This window comes from Cyprinodon variegatus, unplaced genomic scaffold, assembly GCF_000732505.1.
Source record: "Cyprinodon variegatus isolate N-32 unplaced genomic scaffold, C_variegatus-1.0 Scaffold234, whole genome shotgun sequence".
Classification (NCBI taxonomy): domain Eukaryota; kingdom Metazoa; phylum Chordata; class Actinopteri; order Cyprinodontiformes; family Cyprinodontidae; genus Cyprinodon; species Cyprinodon variegatus.
In genome coordinates this window covers 1,029,524-1,055,360 of record NW_015150687.1, presented here as the reverse complement: position 1 = coordinate 1,055,360, position 25,837 = coordinate 1,029,524, and the positions used below count along the sequence as shown (strand labels likewise).

Below are 25,837 nucleotides of genomic sequence, written 5' to 3'. Positions count from 1 at the left end.
GGCACTTTTAAAAACAGTGGCAAATGTAACCTTTCAACATTGAACATCAGGTCTGCAACTTTAACACTTCACAGGTTAAACATGGTAACCATAATCTATGATTTGCAAATTAATATGAGACAAAGAAGCAATCCTTGCATCATAAATGATCACAAATCAATAACTCAGCACCAGCCCAGACCGATAATGAATAAAAAACTGGCTCAGTCTCTCAACCAACAAGAATTTTTTTTTTTTTTTGTCGAAAAAGGTCCAAGAAATTTCCTAATCCTTATATGTCTATTACTCTGCCTCTTTTTAATGTAGTATAGATAAGACAGCGCAACAAGCTTTTAAGGAAAGGTGGCACTTGATATAAATATATTAAATCAATATCTAACACAGACTCAGTGATAAGACTTAGTAAAATGTAGTTCGGTAATAAAACAAGTCACCTAAAAAAGACAAAAGGAGGTTAAAATATATATAATAACACTGAACATTTCAAAATATTCTATAAAAGTTGGGGAGAAAAACCTGTACAAACATAAAACAAACCATAACCCACAGATGAGATTTGCTTGGGTAAAAAAGATTAAAAATAAATCCAGTGAATATATCTACACAAGACAAATAAATAGCCAGTGTACACATCAATAAAGCTGTCTCTCTGATATACCACCTTTTAGACAGTTTTTAATGTTCTTAAAAAAACAAAAAAAAAACAAAAACATAAATATAAAATCTTTTCTTTAGGTCAAAAAGCACATAAATAAATACAAAAATAACTAAAACTGATCGTATTAGTTTAAAAACTGGTGAAAAAGAAGAGTTTTAAGTCTGGAGAAAATATCTTGACCCTCTTTTTGTCAAATTAGTTTTTTGCATGAGCTTTTTATAAGAGTCTCTATTTAAACTGGTCAGGAATTAGATTAATCTGTGAGTGAATACTTGTTGGTGGGCTAGAGATGCCCTCTGACCAGTCGGACAAGTTGGAATGTGGAGATGAGCTGGACCAGTGGTCAGGAGAACCAGGGGAAGGGGTTAAAAACGGGTGGTCAGGCACCTGTAGCTGGTGGCTAGGTGTGTTGTCCATAGGTCCTGTATAGCTATGTTGTGAAGGGGGAGTGGGAAACTGAGTGCCAAGCATCTGAGCCTCCTGTGGCAATACGGTGTGAATTGGAACCGAATGGCCGGAGCTGCCGTTTGGCTGCATGTCAGCGCCATTCAGCTCCACATTAGGAAAGCTCTGACTCAGGGGCTGACCGGCCGTGGTGGAGTTGGAGTTCTGGTGCTGCAGCTGCCGGGAGCGCGGTTGCTGCATCATGTGCGCAGTGGAGCCTAAGTGGCTGCTGGGCAGATTTTGGTATCCCATGATCTGCGACAAAGTGGAAGTACTGACGCCATGCAGGGGCCCCATCATGTTGTGTGACATCTGCGGACCTTGGGTGAAGCTTCCCTGCTGGCTCACACCTGGGTGCATCCTAGTGAGCCAGTCGCACTGGCCTCCTCTGCTGCCTCCTACAGATGTTGTGCCTTGGCTGCTTGAACTTGACACAGGCAGGTGAGTGAGGCGGGGGGGATCAAAAGACATGCAGCTCATATCTTTACCCATATTAATCTGGCCTGCATGGGAGTCCCCATTGCCTAGGAGGTGATTTAAGGACATAGGTGGCGACTGCTGGAAAGGTGACGGCATAGGAGGAGAGGCCACATCAGACAGATAGCCATGAGGCGACTCAAGTGACTCAACAGGAGACAGAACCCCAGTTGTGTCTAACAGGTTATTCTTTCCATCCGTTGGCTTCTTCTTCTTTACCCTGATATCCTTCCCTCCATCCTTCCCTCCCTTTCCTCCAGAGCTCGGCTTTCGAACCTTCTTCCCAGAGGGGGTCGGCTTGAGATTGCTTAGATAGTCATTGGGGGAGCAGAGAGGAGGGGAGAGGGTAGAGGTGCTTAATGGGGCACTGTGCAGCCCAGGACTCCGAACCACGTTATATTCATCTAGGAGTCGGACTATGTCGTGATGCATGCGTTCCTGGGCGATATCTCGGGGCAGCTGGTCAAGATGGTCAGTGATTTCACGGTTGGCAAAATGCTCTAGAAGAACCTTTGCTGTCTCATAACTACCTTCACGGGCAGCAAGAAACAGTGGTGTCTCCTCCTAAAAGCAACAAAAAAGCCAGAAAGCTCAGTTAGATGCTGTTGATAAAATATAATGTGCAGCTTGCATAAGTGTCCATCAAAATATTCATTGCATTCTATTCAAATCTTATTTAAATTTATCTACATTAGCAAGGGCTTAACTGTAAATCGCAGGGAAGTATATTTAGAGTACTTGTTTTGCTGGAAGTAACAACTTTACTAATTTTAATTCTATCTACCCATCAATTATGGTTAGATAGAACTAAGATCCCTGGTAAACAAAGCATTCCCATAGGATGATGCTGCCTTTACTCTGTTTCATTTATAGAACAATGTGCAAAAGCTGTGTAGTTTAGTTTTGCAACAGAACTACGCTTAATCAGAGTAAAGGGTGCTGAGTACAAATGTTTCTTACACTTTTACATAGATTTTTGTTATTAAGCAAATATTCAATACTACATAACATGTTTCTTCCACTTTACAACGACGTGCTAGTTTGTATCTTTTTATTACACAAAATCTTTTACATTTTTAAAAATGAATATAAAAAAAATGTTTAAGGAGTATAAAAAGTTTTCTTATGTTGCCATTACCTTGTTGTCCTGCATATCTTTGTTAGCACCATTTTTCAGCAGCACCATAGCAGCCTCCACATTGTTTACAGCAGCGGCCCAGTGCAAAGCAGATTTCCCTGTAAAGATAGTAGATTAAAATGGTTTATTATCATAACTCCTGAACACAATGGGATATGTGTAAAGGTGTGTGTTCAGATGACAGGATGATAAAACTTTAGCTACCAGAATCATCAGTGGCATTAGCATCAGCATGGCAGTTGATAAGTTCTTCCACCATTCCCTCCACAGCCAATCGCGCAGCCAGAATCAGAGGAGTTGTTCCATCATGCATTCGGGCGTCAAGATCAGTGGCTCGATTTCGGATTAAAATCTGGGAAAAAGAAACTTTTTTTAATAAAATGATCTAGGCTGATTGGGTACTGAAAATACAAAGAAACAAAAGCAATGTGGGACTTAAGAAGCTACCTGAAACACTCCCTGTGCATCTGCAGCAACAGCAGCATGCAGCGGTGTGCGACCCATGTTGTCCTGTACATTGGCATCTGCACTAGACTCCAGCAGGCGTTTGGCAGCATCCGAGCGAGCGTAACGGGCGGCCAGGTGGAGGGCAGTCTCACCCGTGCGGTCAGTCTGGTTATGTAGGTTGGCTCCGTGGTAAATGAAGTCAGTAATTATCTCTGCTGATGGATCCTCTTCCTCTTCACTGTTACCATTGTCCAGTCCTCCACCGCTGCAGGAGGCTATCATCAGTGGCGTAAAACCATCTAAAAATAGGAGTAAGAATATTTTTATTGGTTTTGATTTTTTTTTATTGAATTAATGCTGCAATTCAATTAAAGTGTATTCATATACAAGATGATCATACTATAAAAAACTAACACCAGACCAAGCCTAATATCCAATATTTAGTTTTATTATTTTTACATATGTAGCCTACCTGGTCCTCTGACATTGACGTCCATGCAGTCATTCTCAATCTCTCCCTGAGGAGGTGTGGGGGCAATGGATGTTATCCGCAGGTCAGCTGCATCCAGATGTTGCTGGGTCCATTTCCTCTGGTCTGTGTGATCACTCAAATCCAACATTGCCTGGTCCTCAAACTGAAAAAGGTAAATATTATTATACTATCAAACTCTGTACCAGAAATCAAGAAGAAATTTTGTTTTTAATACATCTAAAACAGCAAACATAAACAAATTGCCCTTTTTACCTTGAAGTGCCGGCAATCTGGATCATCATCTCCCCATTCCGTTTGATTGTCATCCATAAGGTTGCTGTCAGAGTTCTTCATTGGCCTTTTTAAAAAAAAAAGGAGACGTTAGATCATATGCAATTTACATATTGTGTTTTTGTTTTGGATTTTCATATATATTTTTTTTTTTGGCTGCAGTAAAATTTGAACTCTACTTACTTCAGACCAACAGAATCCTCTCCCAAAGGCTCCCTGCGTTTCTTTTTGCTTGGCTCCGATACTTTAAATCCCTCTGGAAACCAGAGCTGACCATGCTCCCGACGCCGCTTTCGAGATACTAGAACACCCAGGCCTATGAACCCGAAAATAGCCACCCCAATAAATGCTAAATAAAGGGGGTACAACTCTTCGGTTGGGGCAGTCGGTCTCACGCCTAGAGGGATACAGATATTTGATTAGGCATGGCTTAACATTTAGTTGAATGGAATTTTTTTTATATTTATAACATGGCATACTTGTTACAGCTTCAATATAGGGAACATTGAGGTTCCCACTGGTGGCAAGTGCACCAAGAAAGGCAGCCACATCCGTAGCACTCTGGAAGCATTCAGAAGACTGCTGGTAACACTGACGATTGTCAATCTCCAGATATACAATCGATCTAAAAAACAGAAAGGAGTACAGAAATTAGCACTGTATGGTTTTTAAAGATCCTAACACCTTATAGTTTCTCATGTCTTCTCACCCTTTGACTTGCACAGGATCCAACTCTCTCCGTTTGCGTTTGTTGATCACGGAGGACACACTCTCCTTCACCTGACCCAAAACATTGGCAGGCATTGAAGTCCACTCAGGCCAGCCGTCTGCAGAGCGCTTGAGAACGTTGTGTTTCATCAGGTCCTGTTCATTTCCGTAGTAGGGAAAGACCATTGGCTCTCCTTTTGCATCACGGCGGAACACTACATTAGTGTGGAGAACACTGCTCAGCTCTCTGAGGAAAGACGAGGAGCGGTTCTTAAGCTGCTCTGGGGGAATATGGACAACAAGGACTAGATGTCCATCTGCAAGCTTTTCTGGCATGTTGTTGGCACAATCCAGGCCATCCCATTCGCATTCTGCGTTGTTGCAGCCCTGGTCGCAGTGACCATCCGCATAGTGGTCTTTACAGTACTGATCATATAGAGGGCTAAAAAGAAAGAGGAAATTATTAGTGTTTTTTCACAACCGTATTATTTGACCTATTCCCATTTTTCCAGACTTACTTGCACTGCCCTTCCTGTCCTTGGCAATCAAAGCCATCATAGAGACACCCAGGGCTGTTACATTGGCCATCACACTTCCCATTGTTGAAGTATCGCCAGCACTGCAGAGCAGCCGAACAGTTTTGCCAGGGATCGTCAAAATTGAGCGAGCAGTCACCTCCGTCCCAGCCACAGGCATGGTTGTTACACAGGGAGTCACAGATGTGGTTACCCGCCCACTCGTCACACTGAGGAATCTCACAGCTCACCTCCACTTCGGGAGGTGGCGTGATGTCTCGACCAAACCCCCCGATGAAGGAGTAGTCCAGTATATGGCAAAGCAGACCGTTGAAATTGCTGGGACAGCTGCATTGGAAAAATGGAGCGTCTGGGGTGATATGGCAGGTTCCACCATTGTAGCAGGGGTTTGAGATGCAGAGGCTGTCGGTGGGGGTTAGGCACTCAGGACCAGTGAAGGTTGAGGGACAAAGGCAGCGTGGGCCCAAGAGGCCAGACACACATGTACCGCCATTCCTGCAATTTAGACTGCCGCAGGAGCGAGAATCATACTCGCAGGAAGAGCCCGTAAATCCCTGTAAGGAAATTATAAAATTGCAATATTATTACTGTTTAGGGTTCGTAAAAAAAAAATATATATATATATATATATTTCTACTAAAAGAGGATGTTCTAGCAGTACTTACAATTGGACATTTACAGATAAAACCATGGAGTGTGTTACTGGCAACAGCACATGTTCCTCCGTTCCTGCAGGGTCTTCCCTTGCAGCCATCAAACACCTTGTCACAACGTTGTCCTGTAAAACAGAAGCATTAGAAGTTAATCAGCTGCTCTTTTAAACATTTACACAATTAGATTCCAAGTCTTCACAAAAAGGATGATCATCCTTACCTGTATATCCGGTTCGGCATTCACATCGGTAGCTATTGGGGAGCTGGATGCAATTATATGACCCTCTGGGGTCACAAGGGTTAGACAAGCATTCATTGACATCACCCTCGCAGCGTTCACCTACATAACCCGGTGGGCACAAGCACTGATAGCCTCCAATGCGATCTACACACTTTCCGTTGTTGAAGCACTTGGGCTCATTTGTAAGCGGATCGCTGGGGGGGTTGCAGTCATCCAAATTAATCTCACAGTGGACTCCTACAAGTAGATATATTTTATTAGAAAACAAATTTATCACATGTTAAACCCCTGCATATTTAAACAATATCTGAATTTGGTATGCAGATATGTACCTTGTGTTCCTCTAGGACAGGAGCATTTGTAGGTGTTTATGAGGTCGATACATGTCCCTCCATTCTGGCAGGGTTGAGACTGACACTCATTGATCTCTTTTGAACAGTTCATGCCATGGTAACCAGGGACACACTGATAAAAAAAAGAAGTGTTTTTTGAATATTTAAATAATCAGTTACCATGCAAATAAAACAATAAAAAATGTACTCTTAAGGAAAAGCCAAACTCTTGAACATTAAAAAAAGAACATAGTGAAAGGCTTATATTCATGTTACTCGTTTAATTTATTTGGCTCTTCATTTATTTCCTTTACCTCGCAACTGTAACCTCCAAGATAATCATTACAGGTTGCGCCATTCTGGCAAGGATTAGGCGAGCATTCGTCCACCTGCTCCTGGCAGTAGCTCCCTGTATAGCCAGCCTGGCAGCGGCAGTAATGTGTGTTTCCAGCATCCAGACATTGGCCTGAGTTCCTACACAGCTGTGACACCTCAACACCTACAACCAAGAACAGCAAAAATTAATTAAGGAACTTTCCACCCCCATGCCTGTGTTAGACTTAAGTCTAAGACCATGTACCTTGTCGTTTGGCAGCAACTTCGCAAGACACACTGGGGATGTCACAGTAGAGTCCAGTCCATCCAGTCTGACACTGGCAGGTGTAAGAAGCTCCCTGCTGCCAACAAGAACCTCCATTTTTACAAGGAGAGGAGTCACACCAGCGCACAAGGCTCTAAAAAATGAAAGAAGAGTATAATACATTTTAAAAAGCTGTGTAAATAAAGGCTACAATCATATAATAATAAAAAAAGAAAAAAATTCAAATTTTTTCATTAACACTGCAGTGTTTTAGGTTTCGAAAAATGGTTTTTATGTACTGCAGCCTAATTTAATACCTGAATATTAAAAATCTGTCAGTATGAAAACATTTACTCCATTATCCAAAGAATTTCTGAGCTGATGTGAATTATGCTGAATGATTAGAGGGTGTAATATTTAACTTATTGGTGATATGAAAATAGAAAATAACAGAATTAATATAGAGAAAGCATTTTGTGTTTTGAAAAAACATATGTATTTGCATTCTTTCAATCCCCATGATAATTTGTTAACTTCTTAACTATACTACAGCGCAACATACTGTTTTCTATTATAGGCTCAGCTATTGCAAAGACTGTTCATGAGGCTCAAGTACTGTACCTCGAGTTTATGTCAAGTTGTAGTCACTGTTTTTTTGTCTTGCAATTGGGGTCCAGACATTAAGACTCAACCTTCCCTTTCTTGTAAGTATCACTGCCTTAATACAGTCTTATCATACCTGACAGTTGACTCCTGTGTAGCCTTGTGGACAGGTGCACTTGTAGGTCCCATAACCATCAAGACAGGTGCCCCCATTGAGGCATGGTTTGGAGTCACACTCGTCGATATCGTATTGACAGTAGCTTCCAGTGAATCCAGTTAGACACAGGCAGGTAAAGGTGTTAATCCCATCCACACAGGTGCCACCATTAAAACACGAGCTGTGAAAAAAAAAGAAGAAAAAAACATAATCAGCTTGTTTGCAAAATTGAATTTCATTAGATTGTTGAGCAAATTAGGTTCGATTGTTGAGTAAATCCGACAGATTACCTGTCGGTGCAGTCATTGGTGTTGATCTCACAGTTGATGCCACTGAAGCCCGGAGGGCAGGTGCAGGTGTAGCTGTTTACGCAGTCGGTGCAATTAGCCCCGTTTTTACAGGGGTTGCTCTCACATTCGTTTATGTCATGCTCACACCTGCTGCCACGAAACCCGGGCAGGCAGGTACACGTGAATGTGTTGACACCATCCCGGCACAGACCTCCATTACTGCATGGATCTAAAACATAGCAAAGTGGGGTTAGATTGAATTTTTACACATGAAGCTGTTAATAATGGGAGGGACCTTGTTATGCTTCAAGGGCGTAACTTACTCGGTTTGCAGTCGTCGATGTTGGTCTCACAGCGTTGGCCAGTGTAACCGGGCTGGCACTTGCACTGAAAGCTGCCCATGGTGTTGAGACACACAGCGCCATTACGGCAGGGGTTCTTCACACATTCGTTGATATCTATTTCACATGTCTGACCTATGTGTTGAAAGAAGAAAACATTACCGAGATACAGTTAAGTGAAACAGTTAACTAAGCGAAAAAGTGTTTGTTAAAGACAACTATTCCATGCAAACCTTGCCATCCTTCAGGGCAGATGCAAGAGAAGCTCTGATAGTCTTCAGCCTCTTTACACATTCCTCCATTTTTACAGGATCGGGGGCTGCAAGGGGCCAGCAAGGTCTCACAGTTTTCACCTAGCAACATAAAAAAAGATTATCCCGAACATTGGTTAATGATCTGCAACAGTTGCTTCAGCTATAGACTGTTGTTCTACAAACAACATCTACATATCTTCTTTGATCTGCTTAGTTAAAAAACAACAGTTTCTACATCCCATTTTCCATTCCACTTCCTTATCCATTTCCATGACAACTTAGCCAAAGAGGAAGGGCCTTCCTGTTTCCTGCTATTGTTTGATCTTAGGCAGGAAACAGGACGTGGCAGAATAGAGACTAGTGCTTAGAGTGCACTTCTGCCTCGTGAACCAGCCACTTTGTTATTCCAACACACACATATCGCTGCCAAACAGACAAGCAGGTCTTTCCATGCACAGAAGCCATAAACAGGCCTCTCAGTTGTTAGCTAATGTTTTCTTAGACAACATAGGAAACAATGGGATAAAAACATTTGTGAGGAAGCTGGGTAACTATCTTTATGGATTTCAGACCCGCATGCAAAGCTGAGACAGCAATATAGGAGTTAAGAATCCAGAAAATAATGTGAATGCAAGGTGAAATATAGGCCCCTCTGTCATACCAGTATAGGGTAGCAAACAGTTGCACTTGTATCCAGCCACATCATCAATGCAGGTTCCCTGGTTGAGGCAGGGATTGGAGGCACACTCATTGATGTTAGTTTGGCAATTAGGTCCTATGTTTGCAGGATAAAAACAAACAACAAACCGGTTAGATTTTTACCACTTGAGAAAACCCTTGGCACCACCAAAAAACAAGTGGTAAGAAAGGTTGAAACTGACCGGTGAAGCCAACTCTGCATGTGCAGTGGTACCCGCTGGTCATATCCTTGCATGTTCCTCCATTCATGCAGGGGTTGGACTCGCACTCGTTATTGTTGATATTGCAGTTTTTGCCGCTCCATCCAGAATCACAGGTACATATATAGCTTCACAAGACATTAAATAAGTAAGTAACAGGTTTTTGTTTTCATTCTCATGGTTTTGTTTCTATTCTAAAAACTTCACATGTACTCACTCATTAATGAGGTCCTGACAATGCCCATGGATGCAGGGGTTGCTGGCACACTCATTAACCTCTGACAAACAGGTGGCATCATGGTAGCCCTCAGGACAGATGCATGTGAAGCTGTTGACACCATCAATGCATGTGCCACCATTGTGACAGGGGTTGATGACACAGTCGTCTATGTTGATGTTGCACATTGTGCCTGAAAAACAATAAAGCAGGATTTAAAGATGGTGTGGCAGGTTTGGCTTTTTCAGGATCTTGTGAAAAGAATGAATGCAACGTATTTTGCACCCTATCACCCATCCCTTTGCTCCCATTTACCGCTGTCAATATATAACTATATCAGGTTTTGTTTTTTATCTAGAAAAATATTTGCCTGCTTTTAGTGCAAGTTTTTCAATAAATTAGCACTTGACCTCAGGTCTGGAGTCCGAATAGACAATTAAAATTAAAAATTTTTATGCCTTAATCTAAAACATATGTATTGTACCAAATGCCTTTGTTTACAGTTGTTGCTCTGAAAAAGAGGAGCATGTCTGTAGAGATTTTGTCATATTCATACATTTTTATATAATAGACTGAATAGTGTTCAGTAAGAATATTGTTTAACATTCTAAGCTTCAAAATACTTAATTTATTTGTTGCTGGCTTTTCCAGCAGTACTTGCAGTACTATTAAATGTAATAACACATAAATTGACTCAGTGTACCACTTGAATTGGCTTTACTCTGCATTATTTTGGGACAGAATTGTAAAAGGAGTTTAACACAACTTTATATCGTACTTGTGTCCATCCATAACATAAAATTCCAGCTAAATATGTTAAAGGTTTGTGATTATTACTTGACAAAACATGGAACAAATTAAGAGAAAAAGATACTCAAGCAAAGAGCTCTATCTGCAAGGATCATTACAGATGATAAACAGCTGCTGTCAAGTCTTATATTCTTTAAATCTGCACAATACGCAAGCTAGGGTGCTTTGTGGTCAATGCAGCTTTTGGATAACAGGGAAAGTAAGTCTCACTTTTGCATTCAATAACCAGAAGCCACAGCAGCTTCAGTGTGTACCCAACCTTGTGGCCCCCGGAGGCCTTTTTACTTCTACCCATTGATTAAATGGGGCCATGCTGAATAGGAAGAAGCTGGATCTGAGGGAGGGAGGTGCTGCCAAGAGAGTGGGAGTGTGCATGTGTGTGTATGGGGTGGGAGTAAGGCCACTCTCCCTATTCTCTTTCTTGTTACCTCACTGTTCTATGAAGCAAAAACCTCAACCAGGATGAGGACAGAAGGCCAGACCCATTTAGAACATGGCCAAGTAACAATTAACCCCCCACTCCACCACAACCACCATCACCACCCACCACCTCTGATCTCTTACCCCTGGCCCCCACACACCCCTCCTTCCTTTCTCTTCATCAGTCAGGAGAGGAGGGCCCAACTGCCTGATATTTGGTCACAATAGACCTCTGTCCCTCTGTGTCTCAGTCCTGCTGTTCCCTCCACACTCACCCCATGAGTACAAAAAGATGGTTGAGAGGATGGGGAGGAGGCATGCACAGCAGCCTACACACACACACACATACTTTTTACCTCCTCATCGCCCCCTTTGTGAAATAATCACAAAGCAACTACCAGCCAGAACCAGCTCTGTTGGGCAGCGAAAAAGGAATGAAGACAAGTCTTCAACTTACTGTGAAAAAAACTTTGTGGGTTCCTGGTTGGCTATGTTTTTTCACACCAATAAGCATCTAATATGTGATTAAAAGCCACTCAGTTTTGTTTTTCAAGGATCACCTTATAGACTCTTTCCAGGGCTAACATCACAGTCTTTTCAGAGCACAAACAAAGTCAGGTCTTTGTGTGTGTGGATCAGGTTCGTGGGCTAGTCTTCCCTTTCTCTATAGCTGTCTATCCCACACAAGCAACATGACACCATTGTTCCACAGCAGCCGACCCGGCAGCCACCTGTCGAACCTGCCCCTCCCTAAACTCAAGGGACCCTGCCCCCTGCACCTGTAAACTTCATCCAGCCACTCACTCACCTGTGTAACCCGGCTCACATGCACACTCGTAACCATTGATCTTGTCGATGCACCTCCCATAGTCGCAAGGCTGGCTCTTGCAGTCGTCGAGGTTCACCTCACAGTTGAAGCCTGGTGTGTGTTAATGTTGTTTTTTTTTAGAGCAAAGTTTCAAGCAGTATTTAAATTTTTTAAAGAATGTGACATGTGATTTAAGCCTATCTGCTTTTCTCACCTGCTGTGCCTTTGGGGCAGGAACAGATGTAGGAGTTCTCCCTGTCCTGACAAGTGCCCCCGTTTTTACATGGCTGGCTGAGACACTCATTGATGTTAGTTTCGCACAAGCGGCCAGTGTAGCCAGGGTGGCAATGGCATGTGAAGGAAGCTAGGCCATCTTTGCATGTACCATAATGGCAAGGATCAGAGTAACACTCATTGATGTTAACCTCACAGTGCTGCCCTGTGTAACCTAAGGGAGATGAGAAAATTGTTTAAAAACAAGTACGAATAACAGGGTAACAGGGACATTTTATAACATTATAAATGAATTATGTACCTTCAGCACATTCACATGTGTATTTATTGGGTCCATCAGTACATTTGGCTCCATTTTTGCAAGGCGTGCTGGCACACTCATCAATATCCACCTGACACAGATTTCCTGAAAATCCTAAAAATATATATACAAAAAAATGACTAAACATTTTTTATGTCACATAATGGCAAATTAGCTATGAGGCTTGTAATTTTTCAGATAACAGTAAAGTAGACATAAAAAGAAAATGAAGTCCAGTACATTTGCATTTGAAGTGGGTCTGCAGAGTTCCTTACAAACCATTCTACAGCACTAATTCCACTCTAACCCCTCCCAGTCCCAGCTCTTACTGTGCAGTGAAACCTTCATTTTAAATCACAGCACAATAGCCCCTAGCTCACCAGCTCTAAACCAATCCCTGCCCCCCAATTTTGGCGCTAAGCACTGCCCGCCAAATATGCTAATGCTTTTTGTGGCTTGGTCCACTTTGTCAAATCTCCCCAGAAAGCATTCAGAGACACCATTAGAAGAAGTTAATAATTAACATTCGGTCCATGAGCCATGTGTCCCATACTCATTGAGAGATTGGTTAATACCTTCTTTAGTACTATTTTCCTCTTCAAATGGTTCAAATGAGTTAAGATTCATTTTACAGGACCTCACAAACTCCTTGGACAATGTAAACATATTTTTATAAATGATCTTACCTTTAGGACATTCACAGTGGAACAAATTTATCTTGTCTATGCATTTTCCGTTGTTCAGACAAGGCTGGCTGGCACATTCATCTGTGTTGATGTGGCAGAAAACACCCTCATACCCTGGAATGAGAGAATAAGTAGTACTTTTTTGCATGTGTCTTAAACATAGGATTATTCTGTAGTTTGTATTTATATTATCCCTATCCTGTACAAAACTGGAATTAACACTCAAAGTACTGCTACAACAGCAATCAACAGAGAGTATTACTTTCCTTAATTGACATCTAAGATCAAAATATCTTATTCAAATTCCTTTTTGTTCATGTTATGCTTTGGTGTTTATATTTCCTTGTAAAAAAAAAAATATGTTTTTTATATAGACTGCAACATTAAGTGTTCCTGTTCCTGTTTTGAAGACAATCATACAGTGTTGCATGCACAATTACAATTGTCACAGATTTACCACTTAAAAAAAAAAAGTAAAAACGTTTTTTGTTTATTCTTTCAACTTCAATCTAAAACATATAAACATGCATTTACATGTAATTCAACAGTAACAGGTCTTCTCTTTTTATCTGTGTCAAGAGGGGAACTAAGATTATATATATATATAGCAGTTATCAGTTATTCTGGCAGTGATCACCTTTTGGGTCAATTTGTTGTTCTGAAATAAGAAAGATTAGAGCTAAAACAATAACTGACTATAAAACAATGTTTAAAATGTCCTGATGTCAAATGTCAAAGATGCCAAAGTAGTTGCAGTTCGACACTTATTTGGTATAAAATGTGCTGAACAACTTTCTTAGGCACCTACGATCGCTGAGTATAAGTTGCAGCTCCAGTCTCGTCATATTAAGCACTAATTATAAATTTGTAACCAAATAAAAAACAACATACATGCACGTGACTCAATATTTGAGATTGTCTTACCTGGCATGCAGATACAGTGGAATCCTCCAATCTGGTCCAAACAGGTGGCATCGTTTTGGCAGGGATTAGATATGCATTCATTAATGTCCATCTCACATCTGGGTCCCTCGTATCCTTGAAGACACTTGCACTGGAAAGACCCTAAGGTGTTGAGGCAACGACCGCCATGCTCGCAAGGGTTTGCACCTGCAGCAAGCATCACACGAGAGGTCATATACCCTGTGTTAACTTTCATACAACCCAAAAACAAACTTCATTTTGTGAAATAAAGAGGGCTAACTTAATAACTCACCCAGGGAGCACTCATCAATGTCTAGGTTACAAGCCGATCCCGTGTAACCCGGAGGACAGGTGCAAATAGCCTTGCCATTTACTGGGTTTGTGTCACAGTTCGAGCCCTTCTGGCAAGGATTGCTGATACAGGCATCATCAAGGTGGCACAGCAAACCTGTACAAGCAGACAACCCATATTTAATCTCTTCCTAATAAAGACTGTTTTCAGATTGCGTATTTCAAGGCTGTGGTGAGAGAGTTACCTGTGCGTCCATGTGGACACTCGCAGAAGAATGAGGCCACACGATCGTGGCAGGTGGCGCCGTTGTAGCAGGCCGCACTGGCACAGTCGTCGATGTTCTCGCTGCAGTCATCCCCAGTCCAGCCGTTGACACAGACACAGTGGTAGCTGCCATGCGTGTCGTGGCATGTTCCCCCATTCTGACAGGCATTGGGCATCAGCTCGCACTCATCCACATTTTCAGTGCAGAACTGACCTGAAAGGGTTTAATGAATTAGAGGATAAGTTTTTTTTTTGTTAGAGTACCTTACTCTATTTTAACTATTAAGGTGGGAATATAAAAATAATATAAAGTGAGGGTAAACCTGTGTAATGAGGTGGGCACTGGCAGTTGTAGGTGTTGACTCCATCCACACACACGCCACCATTCTGACAGTTATGACCCGGACAGTCATCGATATTGTGCTCACAGTTCTGGCCTGTAAAACCTGAAAGATAGAGACAAGATTAAACGGCTTACAGGAGTACTGTGAAGACAAACCTGCTCACTTTAATGTTAAGGTTAATAATCACATTTCCTTCCTATCCTTATCACAGCAAACATAAAAAGATCATCTCCATATCCTTGTGGCAAACTGTTTTAAAGCCTTATAGATGGCAGTAGAGTGTGTGTCCTCCTCAAACATCAAAGCCTAACGTTCGTGTTTTACAGTCTGATTAACAATCAACCCCCAGCTCTGCAGGTGCCCATGCAGCTTCGCTATCTAAACGCATTCCAGCACAGGCCCCCAACAGGAGACTCACAGCATGGATTAAACTTTAACCCAAAACACCCCCTCGATTTCCCTCATTCATCTACTTATCTAAATAACATGTCCTTAGCAGATCAGCCGACAGCCTAAAAAAATTGAATGTTTAAGTAAATGCATAAAACTGAGTTGCCTGAATATTCCATACTTGCAGAGAGAGAAAATTTCATTGTGGTTTTAGGGGCACAGCTGTCAGTCTGACTTAAACAACAATAATCAAAATGCTTTAACAGTTTTCCGTATTCAAACACTAAAACTTGCAGCCACATTGGCTTGAGGTGGGGTAAAAACAAGATACCTTTTTGATTATGTGACCTACTCAATAGTGTGGGTATATCTGCAGGTAGTGCAATGTGGTGCTTTGTAGGCTCAGAGCTCATTATCAGAGGGAAACGTCTGCATGACTACATCCTGTCATTGGTGGCTGGCAGGAGGGGGCAAACCCAGAGATTAACCACCCCTCCCAATCAGATCTTTTCACAACGCAAAGCTTTCCAGGTTAAACATTTTTTAAAGGGAAAAACAAATATGCTAACTAAAATCCAACAGCAAGGTGTTCTGAAAGCATAACACAAGCCTAGTCGTAAAGATACATCCAGTTCATGAGATAAAACCATACATGAGATCAGATTCAATAATGATTTGTAGCAAAACTAAATCTATGTTTCAACAATTGGAATTTTTGCTAATGCTGTTAGGGTTAGGGCTGTTGTTTGTTTGTTTTTCATTTTTTATGCTATTTTTTAATTTTAAAATGTGGCCAATTACAAACAAATACTAAGCTGTAGATAATAAAGGAACAAAGCATTTTGTCTTTGGGGTTCCTGGCTGGGTGTCAGGGATACACAGGTTTAGGGTTAGGATATGAAAGTGAAAAGTGTATGATTCATAAAAGGACCGAGACAGCAGACACTGGGAACCACAAGGTCTGAGATGCTTCTCTTATTAGCATCTAATGGTTAGCCATAGGCAGAAGTGGAGGGCTATTGTCAATCCAATTATTAGACAACCGAAGAACTGCAGTATTTTCATTTTACTTTAAAAGGAGACTCTTCAACAAATTGAACCCTAATATCAGTTAAACCAATTTGAACAGATAAAAGTGTCACTTCGTAAGATCTATTGACACAACTGATGTTTTTGGATTGTACCTGAAAGGCAGCTACAGTCGTAGGTGGTTTCTCCCTTCTGAACACACGTGCCTCCATTCTGGCATGGTGAGGGGCTGCATGGGGAGTAAGGGGTTTCACAATGTTGGCCAACAAACTCTTGAGGACAGCGGCAGTGGTAGGAGCCAACTTCATTGACACACAAGCCACCATTGCGACACAGAGTTGGATTCTGGGCACACTCGTTTACATCCTGCTTGCAGGTTTGACCTTGGAAGTTGGAGGGACAGTTGCATTTGAAGGTGGAATCTAAAGCAAGACACTGGCCTCCATTTGCACATGGATTTGATGCGCATGGGTTGGGAGTCTGGCAAGTTTTGCCTGGTGAAACAAAACAAAAAAGCAAAGATTAGTAAATTATGATAGCTTAAGGGGAAATACAATAACCTGATATGGTCAGCTACATACCAGACCATCCCGGTGGGCATCGGCAGCGGAAACTGCTGAGACTGATGAGGTCACATGTTCCACCATTGCGACAGGGGGAGCTCATGCAAGGATGGTTCCTGGGAGTCAGGCACAGTCTGTCGGTGAAGCCCAGGCGGCATATGCAGTGGAAATCAAACGTGTTGCCATGAGAGACAGGGCGGCATTCGCCACCGTTGCGGCAGGGTGAAGGACTGCAGGGGCTTGGGTATTGGCATCGATCCCCCACATATTCGCTGGAACACCTGTGAAAGAGCAGGGAAGAGGTGGTCAAGATTACAAACCAAGGATGATTCTTTTGAATAATCATGGGAACAAACACCCAAACTAAAGGAGGTTTTCAGGAGGGTGGAAAAGGGGGGAGATTAAATTGTTTCCCCCACTGAAGCTGGACAGGGATGACATGTTGTTCTAGTGTGTCCCTTCGGATTAGGCGCTCTCAGAACCTTGAAAACACATTCTGCTGGGACAACAGCCACCGCTATATTGTCCAGTGGCAGCAGCTTGTTCCCATCTACCTTTTGCCCCCACGCTGTCCAAATTCATCCCAAATGACTACAGAGATCAAGGCAACTCTGCCGCCTATGCATGTCCCCCATGAAGCCCTCCATTCATGCCCTAAGCTCTCAAAGTTTTTCCATCCTATCTAGTCATGAACAAAACAGTCTAAAGGCTCTCTCTAATAGATCATTGAAAAAATTAAAATAAAAATCAGGTCCCAGTAGTTATAAAAATAAATAGTCACACATTTCTGGTGATTAATAAGTTAGATTTTTCATAAATGAATGCCAATTAGAGGAATCTAATAACTTTGATTTTACAATAATAAAAAGGATGAACATTTTTGGGCTGCTTGTATCGTGAGGGCTCCATCTGTCACGTAAAGGCAAATTTAAAGTCAGCCAATAACGTGTTTATGTTTGAATTGGAGCTTGTGCTACAGTGTGTAGTTGTGCACATGAGTGTGAGTGTTTATGTGTAAAAAAGGGCATCTGTTGGCCTCTGAGTAGCTCTGCAGGGAGCAGGTGCGCATGTTAATGAAGGCAGCTGTTGGACAGGGCTCCTCCTCCTCCCATTTTCCTTTCTCCTCGTCCTCCTGTCCCCTTATCCCCCTCGTGCCCCCCTGCTCCTGTCCTCTTCTCAGATGGGGGTACTGAAAAGCCAACCTTCCCTCCAGGGACATAAAGAACCCATGTGAAGTCAGCTGTTGCAACTTCTGTTGCTATAAGTCTCCAAAACCAGACATCCTACTCCTAATTCCTCTCTTGCCTACCTGTTCTCTTTTCATTTTACTCAACATCCTCTTTTTCTCCATTTTAGTAAACATCTCAGTATCAATGACTTCTTTCCTGCAGGGATTTCTTTCTTTATGAGTCAGTGCTATGGCCCTGCCCTTATGTCACACAAGACTGCTGAAACGGTGATTGTTGACTTAGCTAGGTGAGACCAGTCGAGGGGGTTTAACAGTCCCCTGTGTACCAACAGGGAGTCCAGACAGTTGCAATTGGCAGACAGCCGTAAAGGTATTTAGGGCTGCTTTGAAGTTTCCTGCTTCCCTTTCTCTGTGTTTCACTCTCAAAACATCCTGGATACTAGGAGAGGAGTTGACTGGTTTGGTGTAAAAATTCTCACTCAGCAGAATACAGCAGACCTGCATTAAAGCTAAATGTTTCCACTCCAGTGTGTACATCAATGCACGCTAAATAGATGTAACAGATCCTCTTTGTCGTGAAGTCACCCCATTCAGAGATAAAGATCCACCCACTGGCTGAACAGACCAGCAGCACACACCACAGCAACAGGTCTCTCCCGGCGATGCAATGTCCCCTCAGGCCGGAGCAGATGCTTCCCTGACCTCTGACCCTAAGCACTTTTGTGAGTGTGGGACGGCCTCTTTGCCTTCTCTCCCCTCTCTGCTCTTTCCCCACAGGGCCTGATCTGCCATCTGTCACATCTAGGGGTGACTTTATCCTACAACACAAAACCAGCCCCACTGTGCAGTGGAAAATGCCACTGCTGTGGAAAAAATGTATGTGAAGGGGTCAGAGGCAACATACAGTAAGCAAGCATGTGTGAAGTATTGTACATCCTTGCCTGCTGCTTATAAAATACATTTCAGCACTTAAAACAGATGATTATGGTTATCTGTCCCAACCCTTTTTCCCCCCCCAGCAACTGAATATCTTCTAAATGTAATTAATCTTTACCCAAGGTCTGACCCCTGGGGTGAACATCCGTTAAAGACCAAGAAATAAGTAATGTTCCTTGAAAGAATATTGAAAACTTGCTGCTCTCATTACTGATATATTTAGAGATGTAAAAACAAATAATCACCCAATCAAAAAATCACAAACAAGTTTGTAACATTCTATAGAACTGTGGTTAAAAATGCATGGTCATACTGCATAGTGCTTTAGCAACAATATAACAGCTGAGATAGCCCTGTGGATGATAGTGAGGGGAGCTGAGAGGGTCACTAGCAAATTTCAATACTTTGTGCTGACCTACAAAGATTCTACAGCAATAGAAGCAGATGGCTAATAGTATGTCTGATTATTTATTTCAACAGTCGCTGTAGCTCTATTTGAAGATTTCTGTTTTAAAATCATATTCTGATCTATTCAAGATTGACATCATCCTGTTTTTGTAGCAATTTGCTTAGCAGAGAAATTAAAAATAGATTTTCTAAAATACACGTCTTGTCTGCAAATAAAAAACACAGCTTAGCTGCATAGCTTATGGTGTCTAAGTGCAATGGACATTGTTTTTGGCTCTAGCCTTTCACCAGCCTATCATCTCACAGTCAAATCAGTGAAAACACCGTCCTATGAGTCTGACTCTATTGACAGTTATTAGATGTCAAGTGAGCATAGTGCATATCAGCTTCACATGCTCAGTGCACAACCATTTCATTATGTTTATAGTAATTTCAGCATATTTTAGCTAAAATATCAACAATGTGAGTCACAGTATGTGAGGCTGACTTTGTCAGGATAAGACTCACATATTGTAAGCTTTGGACCAGTGGGGAGAATGTTTTTTCAAGTATTCTAGGGGCCCCTGGGAGTGTTGGATAAAAAAAAAAAGTTTTATAAATTCATTTATTTCTGCCTTTAAGTGTTTCCCAAAATGTTTAATATAAAATAGAACCCTCGGTCAAATATAGGGGGTCATACAAGTTTTGGCTGGCTCTGATTTAAGGGGAAGTAAGAAACAAAGTATTGGCCAATCTGCATTAAATCGACATTTCCTCTTTTACAGTAGACACATGAGGTGGCATTCTGACAGAGGACAGAAAATTTCATACACGTAGGCTCTTTTCTGGGTAACTGTAACACTAATCCCTCCCTTGAGTTATAGTTTTTTAAGCTTGCATCAAACACTAGTTAAGTTTAGGGATCCTGAACAAATATACACTAATTTTTAAAAAGTCCGCTCCCAAATCTGGAGCACTAATGGTATTGGTCAACATGAACAGGAAACTCAATGAAAGAATATCAAAAAATAAAACGAAAGACTTTAACAGGGCTATGTGTATTTTGAAGGTGTCATTTCTACCACTTGACAGTCTCAGCTGGTGAATGTGAGCTTTCAGAGCCTACTTGAGAAAAATAGCTTCTTATCTGTTTCTTCTGACAGCAAAGCTTTGATTGCCTTTCTCTGATGTAAACCAGATCACTCCACTTAAAAGCCACACCAAACATGAATATGAGACATATCTCCCTTTGATAGATCGTTCAGGGTAATGGAGACTGAAACTTTCTCCACAGGGTACCCCAAATCCTGTTTCCCTCTGTATGCAAGGGGTCCCTGGTATCCTAAGAATGGAACTGACCAAGGGAGTGACAGGCTTGCAGCCTTAAACCCAATTAAAGCCAAACATCAGTTGGCGCACTTAACCCCGTCATGCACATGCTCCGGAGCTGATTTCATGGAGACCTGCGGCGTAATCCTATAGGAGGACAAATGAAGAGCAGCATTCCTGGTGGAAGGGCGTATCATCTCCTGAGCGGTGCAGTGAGTCACTCAAGGTGGCCCTTTTTTAAGTGAGACACGTTATCATCAATACAAAGCACCAGGCAAAGTTACAAAAGCTCACCACAATAACCCCAGAGAGTCCGGAAGCTATTTGATACTCTTAAATCTTTTTTTTTTTTTTTTTACAGATGTCATTAAGTATTTAAAATACCAAAATAAAGTATATTCCTAAGTTGTGCAAGGGTGATTTTTAGGGTCATCACCTTTTCAGCCTCTCCATGCCCTGATAACTTTCCCAACAATGGAAACTAAAGTTGACTCAGAGAATACTGTGCTCCTTCGTCTTGTGTTCTCAAGTAGCCCACATAGGCAGTCAGCTACCAAGCACCATAAGTAACAGGAAGTCCCAGACCTTCAAATAACCCCTTGATTCTCAGAGTCCCAACCAAGAGCTTCCACTGTACTGCCATATGTTTTAGCCCTTTCAGTGCAGTTAAACCACAACAAGCTGTTTCTGTATGTAGAAACAGTGTTAGTTTCTCAACTAATGTAGAATTTTTTGCTGGGCTAAAAATGTACAGAGAGTTAAAAACACAAGACCTCTGTCAAGTAAAAAAAAAAAAAAAAAAGCTCTTGGATGATCTCCTGGGGGAAAAAAAGGAACTATCTGTGCAAGAAAGTGCAGCATCTGTGGGGAAGTTCATTATTGTGGTCGGGTCACATGTTTATTTGCATCATATGAGCCAGTCATACTTAAAAGAGCAATCAAGTTTTATTTTGTGTCTGTGGCATGCCAAAAAGTCCTCTAAACTTCAAAACCTTTCTGTGCCTTTCTGGTGTAGAGACAGGAAACAACGGTACTCGTCAACAAAAGAAGAGTGTGATTTAAATCAGACAATTAAATATACAACTAAGCACCGAGCAGAGTCCTGTTTAAGGAATGATCAGTGTCCAGTGAAAGAGAGATTCTATTTTTACTACTTGGACGTGAGAAAAACATCCGTTTATGTGGCTCAGGGAATGGGGGGACGCAGGGGGGAGTTGTTGTTTTAACACACGTCATTAAAAATGCATCCAAAACAGCCCTTTTTTGCCACATTACAAAAACCTAAGCATTAAGGCACTCTATCTTATGAAGAGATCGTTTATTTATTGATTTCTAAATTTGTTGAGTTGCTGTATATTTTCTAAAGTGTATTTCTCTCTATGTTTGCTGTGTTTGACTTCTAATGTCTTTTTTTTCCCCACTTGTAGTCTAAAGTAGAGTCTCCCACCTGAGTAGTGGATCTCTGCAGCTCCTCCAGAGTTAATATCAACGTGGACATCACTTTCTTGTCTGTTTAGCGGGGATGTTCATGACATGCAAAGTTCACAGCTTCATCATACTCCTTTTGTTTTTGGATACTGGATCAAAAAGTGTTCTAACTTTTTTTCCCTGCTTTTGGGGAATAATTTTATAACCAAACTTTACTTTAAACTTCTTCACAAAGATTCCCCCTGATCTGTCTGCTGTGCTCCTTTATTTCATGATTATTGTTATTATTTCAGATTAGAATATTTTGTCTTACACAGTCACGTGTAGCCTAATAATATCCAATAATGTTTGCGGTTGTTCTTTGGCAACAAGTTAAAAATGTATTATTGAACACTTTTAAATGTGTCATATCTGCCCATTTTAACCGTATTATCTATTGTAAATATTTTAACCGTGGGAACTGTGCTGGAGGAGGATTTAGCTTTCAGAACTTAAATCTGTGTCACCAAATGCTTACCCACGGCAGCAAAAACCACAAAGTGCATTGTAACTCATGGGTGTCATCTGTGTGTATGAGTGTTGGTGGAATAGCTGGTATGAGGTGTTAAATCGTTCTTAAACTTTTGAACTTTTATTTTCCAATTAAGCCCTTTAAACTTCAACCTTGGGCTTTCCAATTGGGGCATCAACACAATCTCTGGGTAAAATTTCCCACCAGTGATGTAGCATCAGAGTTCACGGATGTGACATGAAAACATAAAAACTGGAAAGCTTCTTGGTATGAAGATGCTGCACAACTTAATGCTGCTTAGCTATAGATGATTAACGAAAACAACCATGAAAGAGGGAAGCCTGGTTGATGAAGTGATGCCCAGATCCTGCCTGTTTTTAATTAGACAGAGGAGAGATGGGGACCACAATAACAGCTTTGTAGGGGTGGAGAGAGAGTTTTGGTGAGCCAGGGAGTGCACACGTGCGGGGTATATAAGTGTGTGTGTGGAGCGTGTAGATCAGATATTGTGAATTGGTGGCCCCTGGGCTAGGAGCGAAGGCTCTTCAATAGCTCCCTGTTGTCACCACAGAGCAGAGAAACACCCGCCATGACCACAAGCAGAGAGGGTAAACCGGGCCACCTCTAAGCTTCTTTCAAAAAATGCTACTGCTGGGAATCACAATGAAAAAAGCCTTTTTTTTTTTTCAAAATGCACCTGTTCCAGCTACAAAAGTGCAAACCAACGTATTTCTGTTCTGTTTTTTAAATAACCAAGATTAGAACAATGAGCGTAGTCTGACACAAAGGTCAACTCAAAGGACTATATAACCACATTAGGTGTCTAGTCTAAACAAACAGGTACCAATCTGCCACTATGCTTCTCTTCCACTTGTTTGCCCTTAAATTTTTTGCACTTTATACCAATTAATCTCACTCTCTTGACATCCAATCCAATTACATTTCACAGCCATCTGGCTTTCAAATGGAGATCACAAGCGCTGAGTTGGGGTACAGGGGGGTTATTCGATTCAAAATGATGGAGACAAGCCTATTGGAAGGTTTTGGGAGGGGGGCAGCAGGAGTTTGGTGTGTGTTGAGGTGTCTGTGGCATGATGGGAAGCCCTATTCAGATTAGTCACAGCATTATTCTGACTGCGGGGACAATAGAGTGACGGGCGGCGGGCGAGCCCCAGCTGTCGCCCATGAAAGAGCAGAACAACAAGATTTAGGGCTGGACGCGTCCTCTCACTCCGCTGCTGTGGGGGTCTTGCATTCATTAATGGGCTGCTGTTGACGGGGGAGGAGAGTGGTGAACTGCTTTTGTCTCTCTCCCTCTGAATACTCTGGATCTACACTCTCTTTTTATTTCTTCACTTTTCCAAAGTTTTCCATTTTTCTGAGTGTGTAAGGGGCATGGAGGAAAAAACGGAGGGGGTTTACAGAAGCATAGCAGACTAGAGGCAGCTTCTGAGAAGGGCCTCTATGGTTGCTGGGTGCACAACCTGTTCAAATGCTGGAATGGAAAAGGGGGGGATCTGCAGCCCCTTAACTTCTCCAACTGAAATACACTTCCAAGGACCACACAAATGAAACATATAAACACAAAAAACAATAGCTGTATGTAGGTATGTGTATGCAGGTATGCTGTGTAACATCTAACACATGTTGCTCTTTTTTGAGTCTTTTAGATGACTTACTTGCACTCCCCATCTCCATTTGGAGTGGCTTCACATCTTCCTCCATTTAGGCACGACTCAGTAGGGAGGGAGCATTTTAAACCTGCAAAGTGTATGGAAAAACATATTAAATCTGAGACCCAAACTGAATACTAAATTAACAAAATATGTTTTATTAATAACTTCTTCATATCTCCAGTCATGCTTTTGCTTGAAATACGCGCATGAGTCTCCAGAGATTTTAATTGATTTATCACGAGTGTCCACAGGGGATACTTTTGGGGAGCCTGCTGTGGACACTGGTGGAACCAGGGGAGAACGCGTGGAGAGTGGTGCGTGGCTTTTTTGGGGGGGTGCGCACGCTTTTTTGGAGGGGGGAGGAAGAGCGCGCGGCAGCTGCGGGGCTCAGATGCGGAACAAAAGAAATCAGAGTCCAGCACGAGCCATAAAACACTCTCCCCGGCATTGTTTACCAGCAGACGGGGTAACAGTGGACCCCTCCACCAACCCCCACCCCCCAAACACTCACAACACTCTCCCACACTTGCAGACAAAAGGTGCCCACCCCTCCTGATCCCCCTCAGCCCCCGGCTTCTTTAGCGTCCCCCCTCTACTCCCAACACACGCACCAACTTTTATCCGCAATCATGTGCTTTATAACCAGTTCTCAGACCTAGTTAAACAGAGGTTATTTGATTTACACCTTATTCATTAAACACAAATGCTTAAAAGATAATCACAACATAGGTAATATATATATATATATGAAATAAAAAAATCATAAAGCAAATTATGTATGGACCTCTGTTCATGCAGAACACACAAAGTAAATGACTCTGATTCATTAGAGAATACCAGGGAAGTCTGCAGCAAGCTGCGCAGAAGTTGTTCCCACGCTGGATAAATGAAAGCATAACAAGTTAAATAAAACAAAAATATCTCTCTATATATATATATATAAAATCATTTAAAATTATCCAACAGTGTCTGTCTCTGTCTCTTAAATGCAATGAATCAGAAAAATCCTATTTGGCAACTCATACAATAATCATCTATATTTTCCTAAACTACTTGTATCATTCAGGTTTACCTTGTGAGAGGACGATTGCTGGAATCAGAAATGTCAGTTTCACTAAGAAACGATACATTCCTCCTCTTCAGCTTCACAAACGTGTTGGAGTTTTGCGTTGGGTTCGCATAGATCCGCAGTTTGGGGCTCCAGGTGTTGCGTCAAAATAAATATCCTTAGCGCGAGGCAGAAAGATTAATCCCAGCAGAAGTAGAGGGAAAGTTTTCACCAGGTCTCAGATCATTGATGTTAACCTGCTGCTCTTTGAGTTCTGAATGAAATCTGCTAGTAACTCCACAAGTTCCTCTTACTCCTCCTCCCCTTCTTCATCCTCCTCTTCCTCCTCCTCCTCCTCCTCCTCCTCCTCCTGTTGTGGACAAATCAGAGCTTCCCCTCCCCTCCACATGCTCCAGGAAACATCTTCCTCAATGTAAACAGACTGTTAATAATAGAAAGTTGTGTAAAATGATAACTTTATAAGCCATTGGAAGCATTTATGAGGGACATTATTTATATCTAGCCATTTG

At 41.9% G+C, this 25,837-nt stretch overlaps 1 protein-coding gene across 1 annotated transcript; it reads right to left on the bottom strand.

Moving 5' to 3' along the window:
- Nucleotides 1-35: 35 nt before the first annotated feature.
- notch1 (notch 1) lies at nt 36-25,593 on the bottom strand. Its single transcript, XM_015381455.1, has 34 exons — nt 25,332-25,593; nt 24,263-24,344; nt 16,822-17,084; nt 16,396-16,734; nt 14,801-14,923; nt 14,458-14,691; nt 14,214-14,369; nt 13,922-14,107; nt 12,998-13,111; nt 12,312-12,425; nt 11,991-12,224; nt 11,777-11,887; nt 9,739-9,931; nt 9,504-9,649; nt 9,284-9,397; nt 8,602-8,721; nt 8,351-8,503; nt 8,028-8,256; nt 7,717-7,918; nt 6,978-7,131; nt 6,712-6,896; nt 6,398-6,530; nt 6,045-6,302; nt 5,837-5,949; nt 5,154-5,725; nt 4,637-5,077; nt 4,407-4,552; nt 4,111-4,324; nt 3,910-3,994; nt 3,637-3,799; nt 3,165-3,463; nt 2,922-3,069; nt 2,718-2,815; nt 36-2,143 (listed from the first exon to the last, which is right to left on the bottom strand). Exons 1-34 carry the CDS (start codon nt 25,387-25,389, stop codon nt 887-889), a joined length of 7,437 nt encoding a protein of 2,478 aa, XP_015236941.1. The 5' UTR covers nt 25,390-25,593; the 3' UTR covers nt 36-886.
- Nucleotides 25,594-25,837: the final 244 nt, after the last annotated feature.

What these genes read in the sequence shown, in the direction of transcription:
- notch1 (XM_015381455.1), bottom strand. Translation starts at nt 25,389, where the DNA reads ATGTATCGTTTCTTAGTGAAACTGACATTTCTGATTCCAGCAATCGTC. An exon ending in ATGCCCACCGGGATGGTCTG is followed by an intron (nt 16,735 to 16,821) that starts GTATGTAGCTGA and finishes TTGTTTCACCAG; the next exon opens with GCAAAACTTGCCAGACTCCC. An exon ending in CTGTTTGCTACCCTATACTG is followed by an intron (nt 8,722 to 9,283) that starts GTATGACAGAGG and finishes TTATGTTGCTAG; the next exon opens with GTGAAAACTGTGAGACCTTG.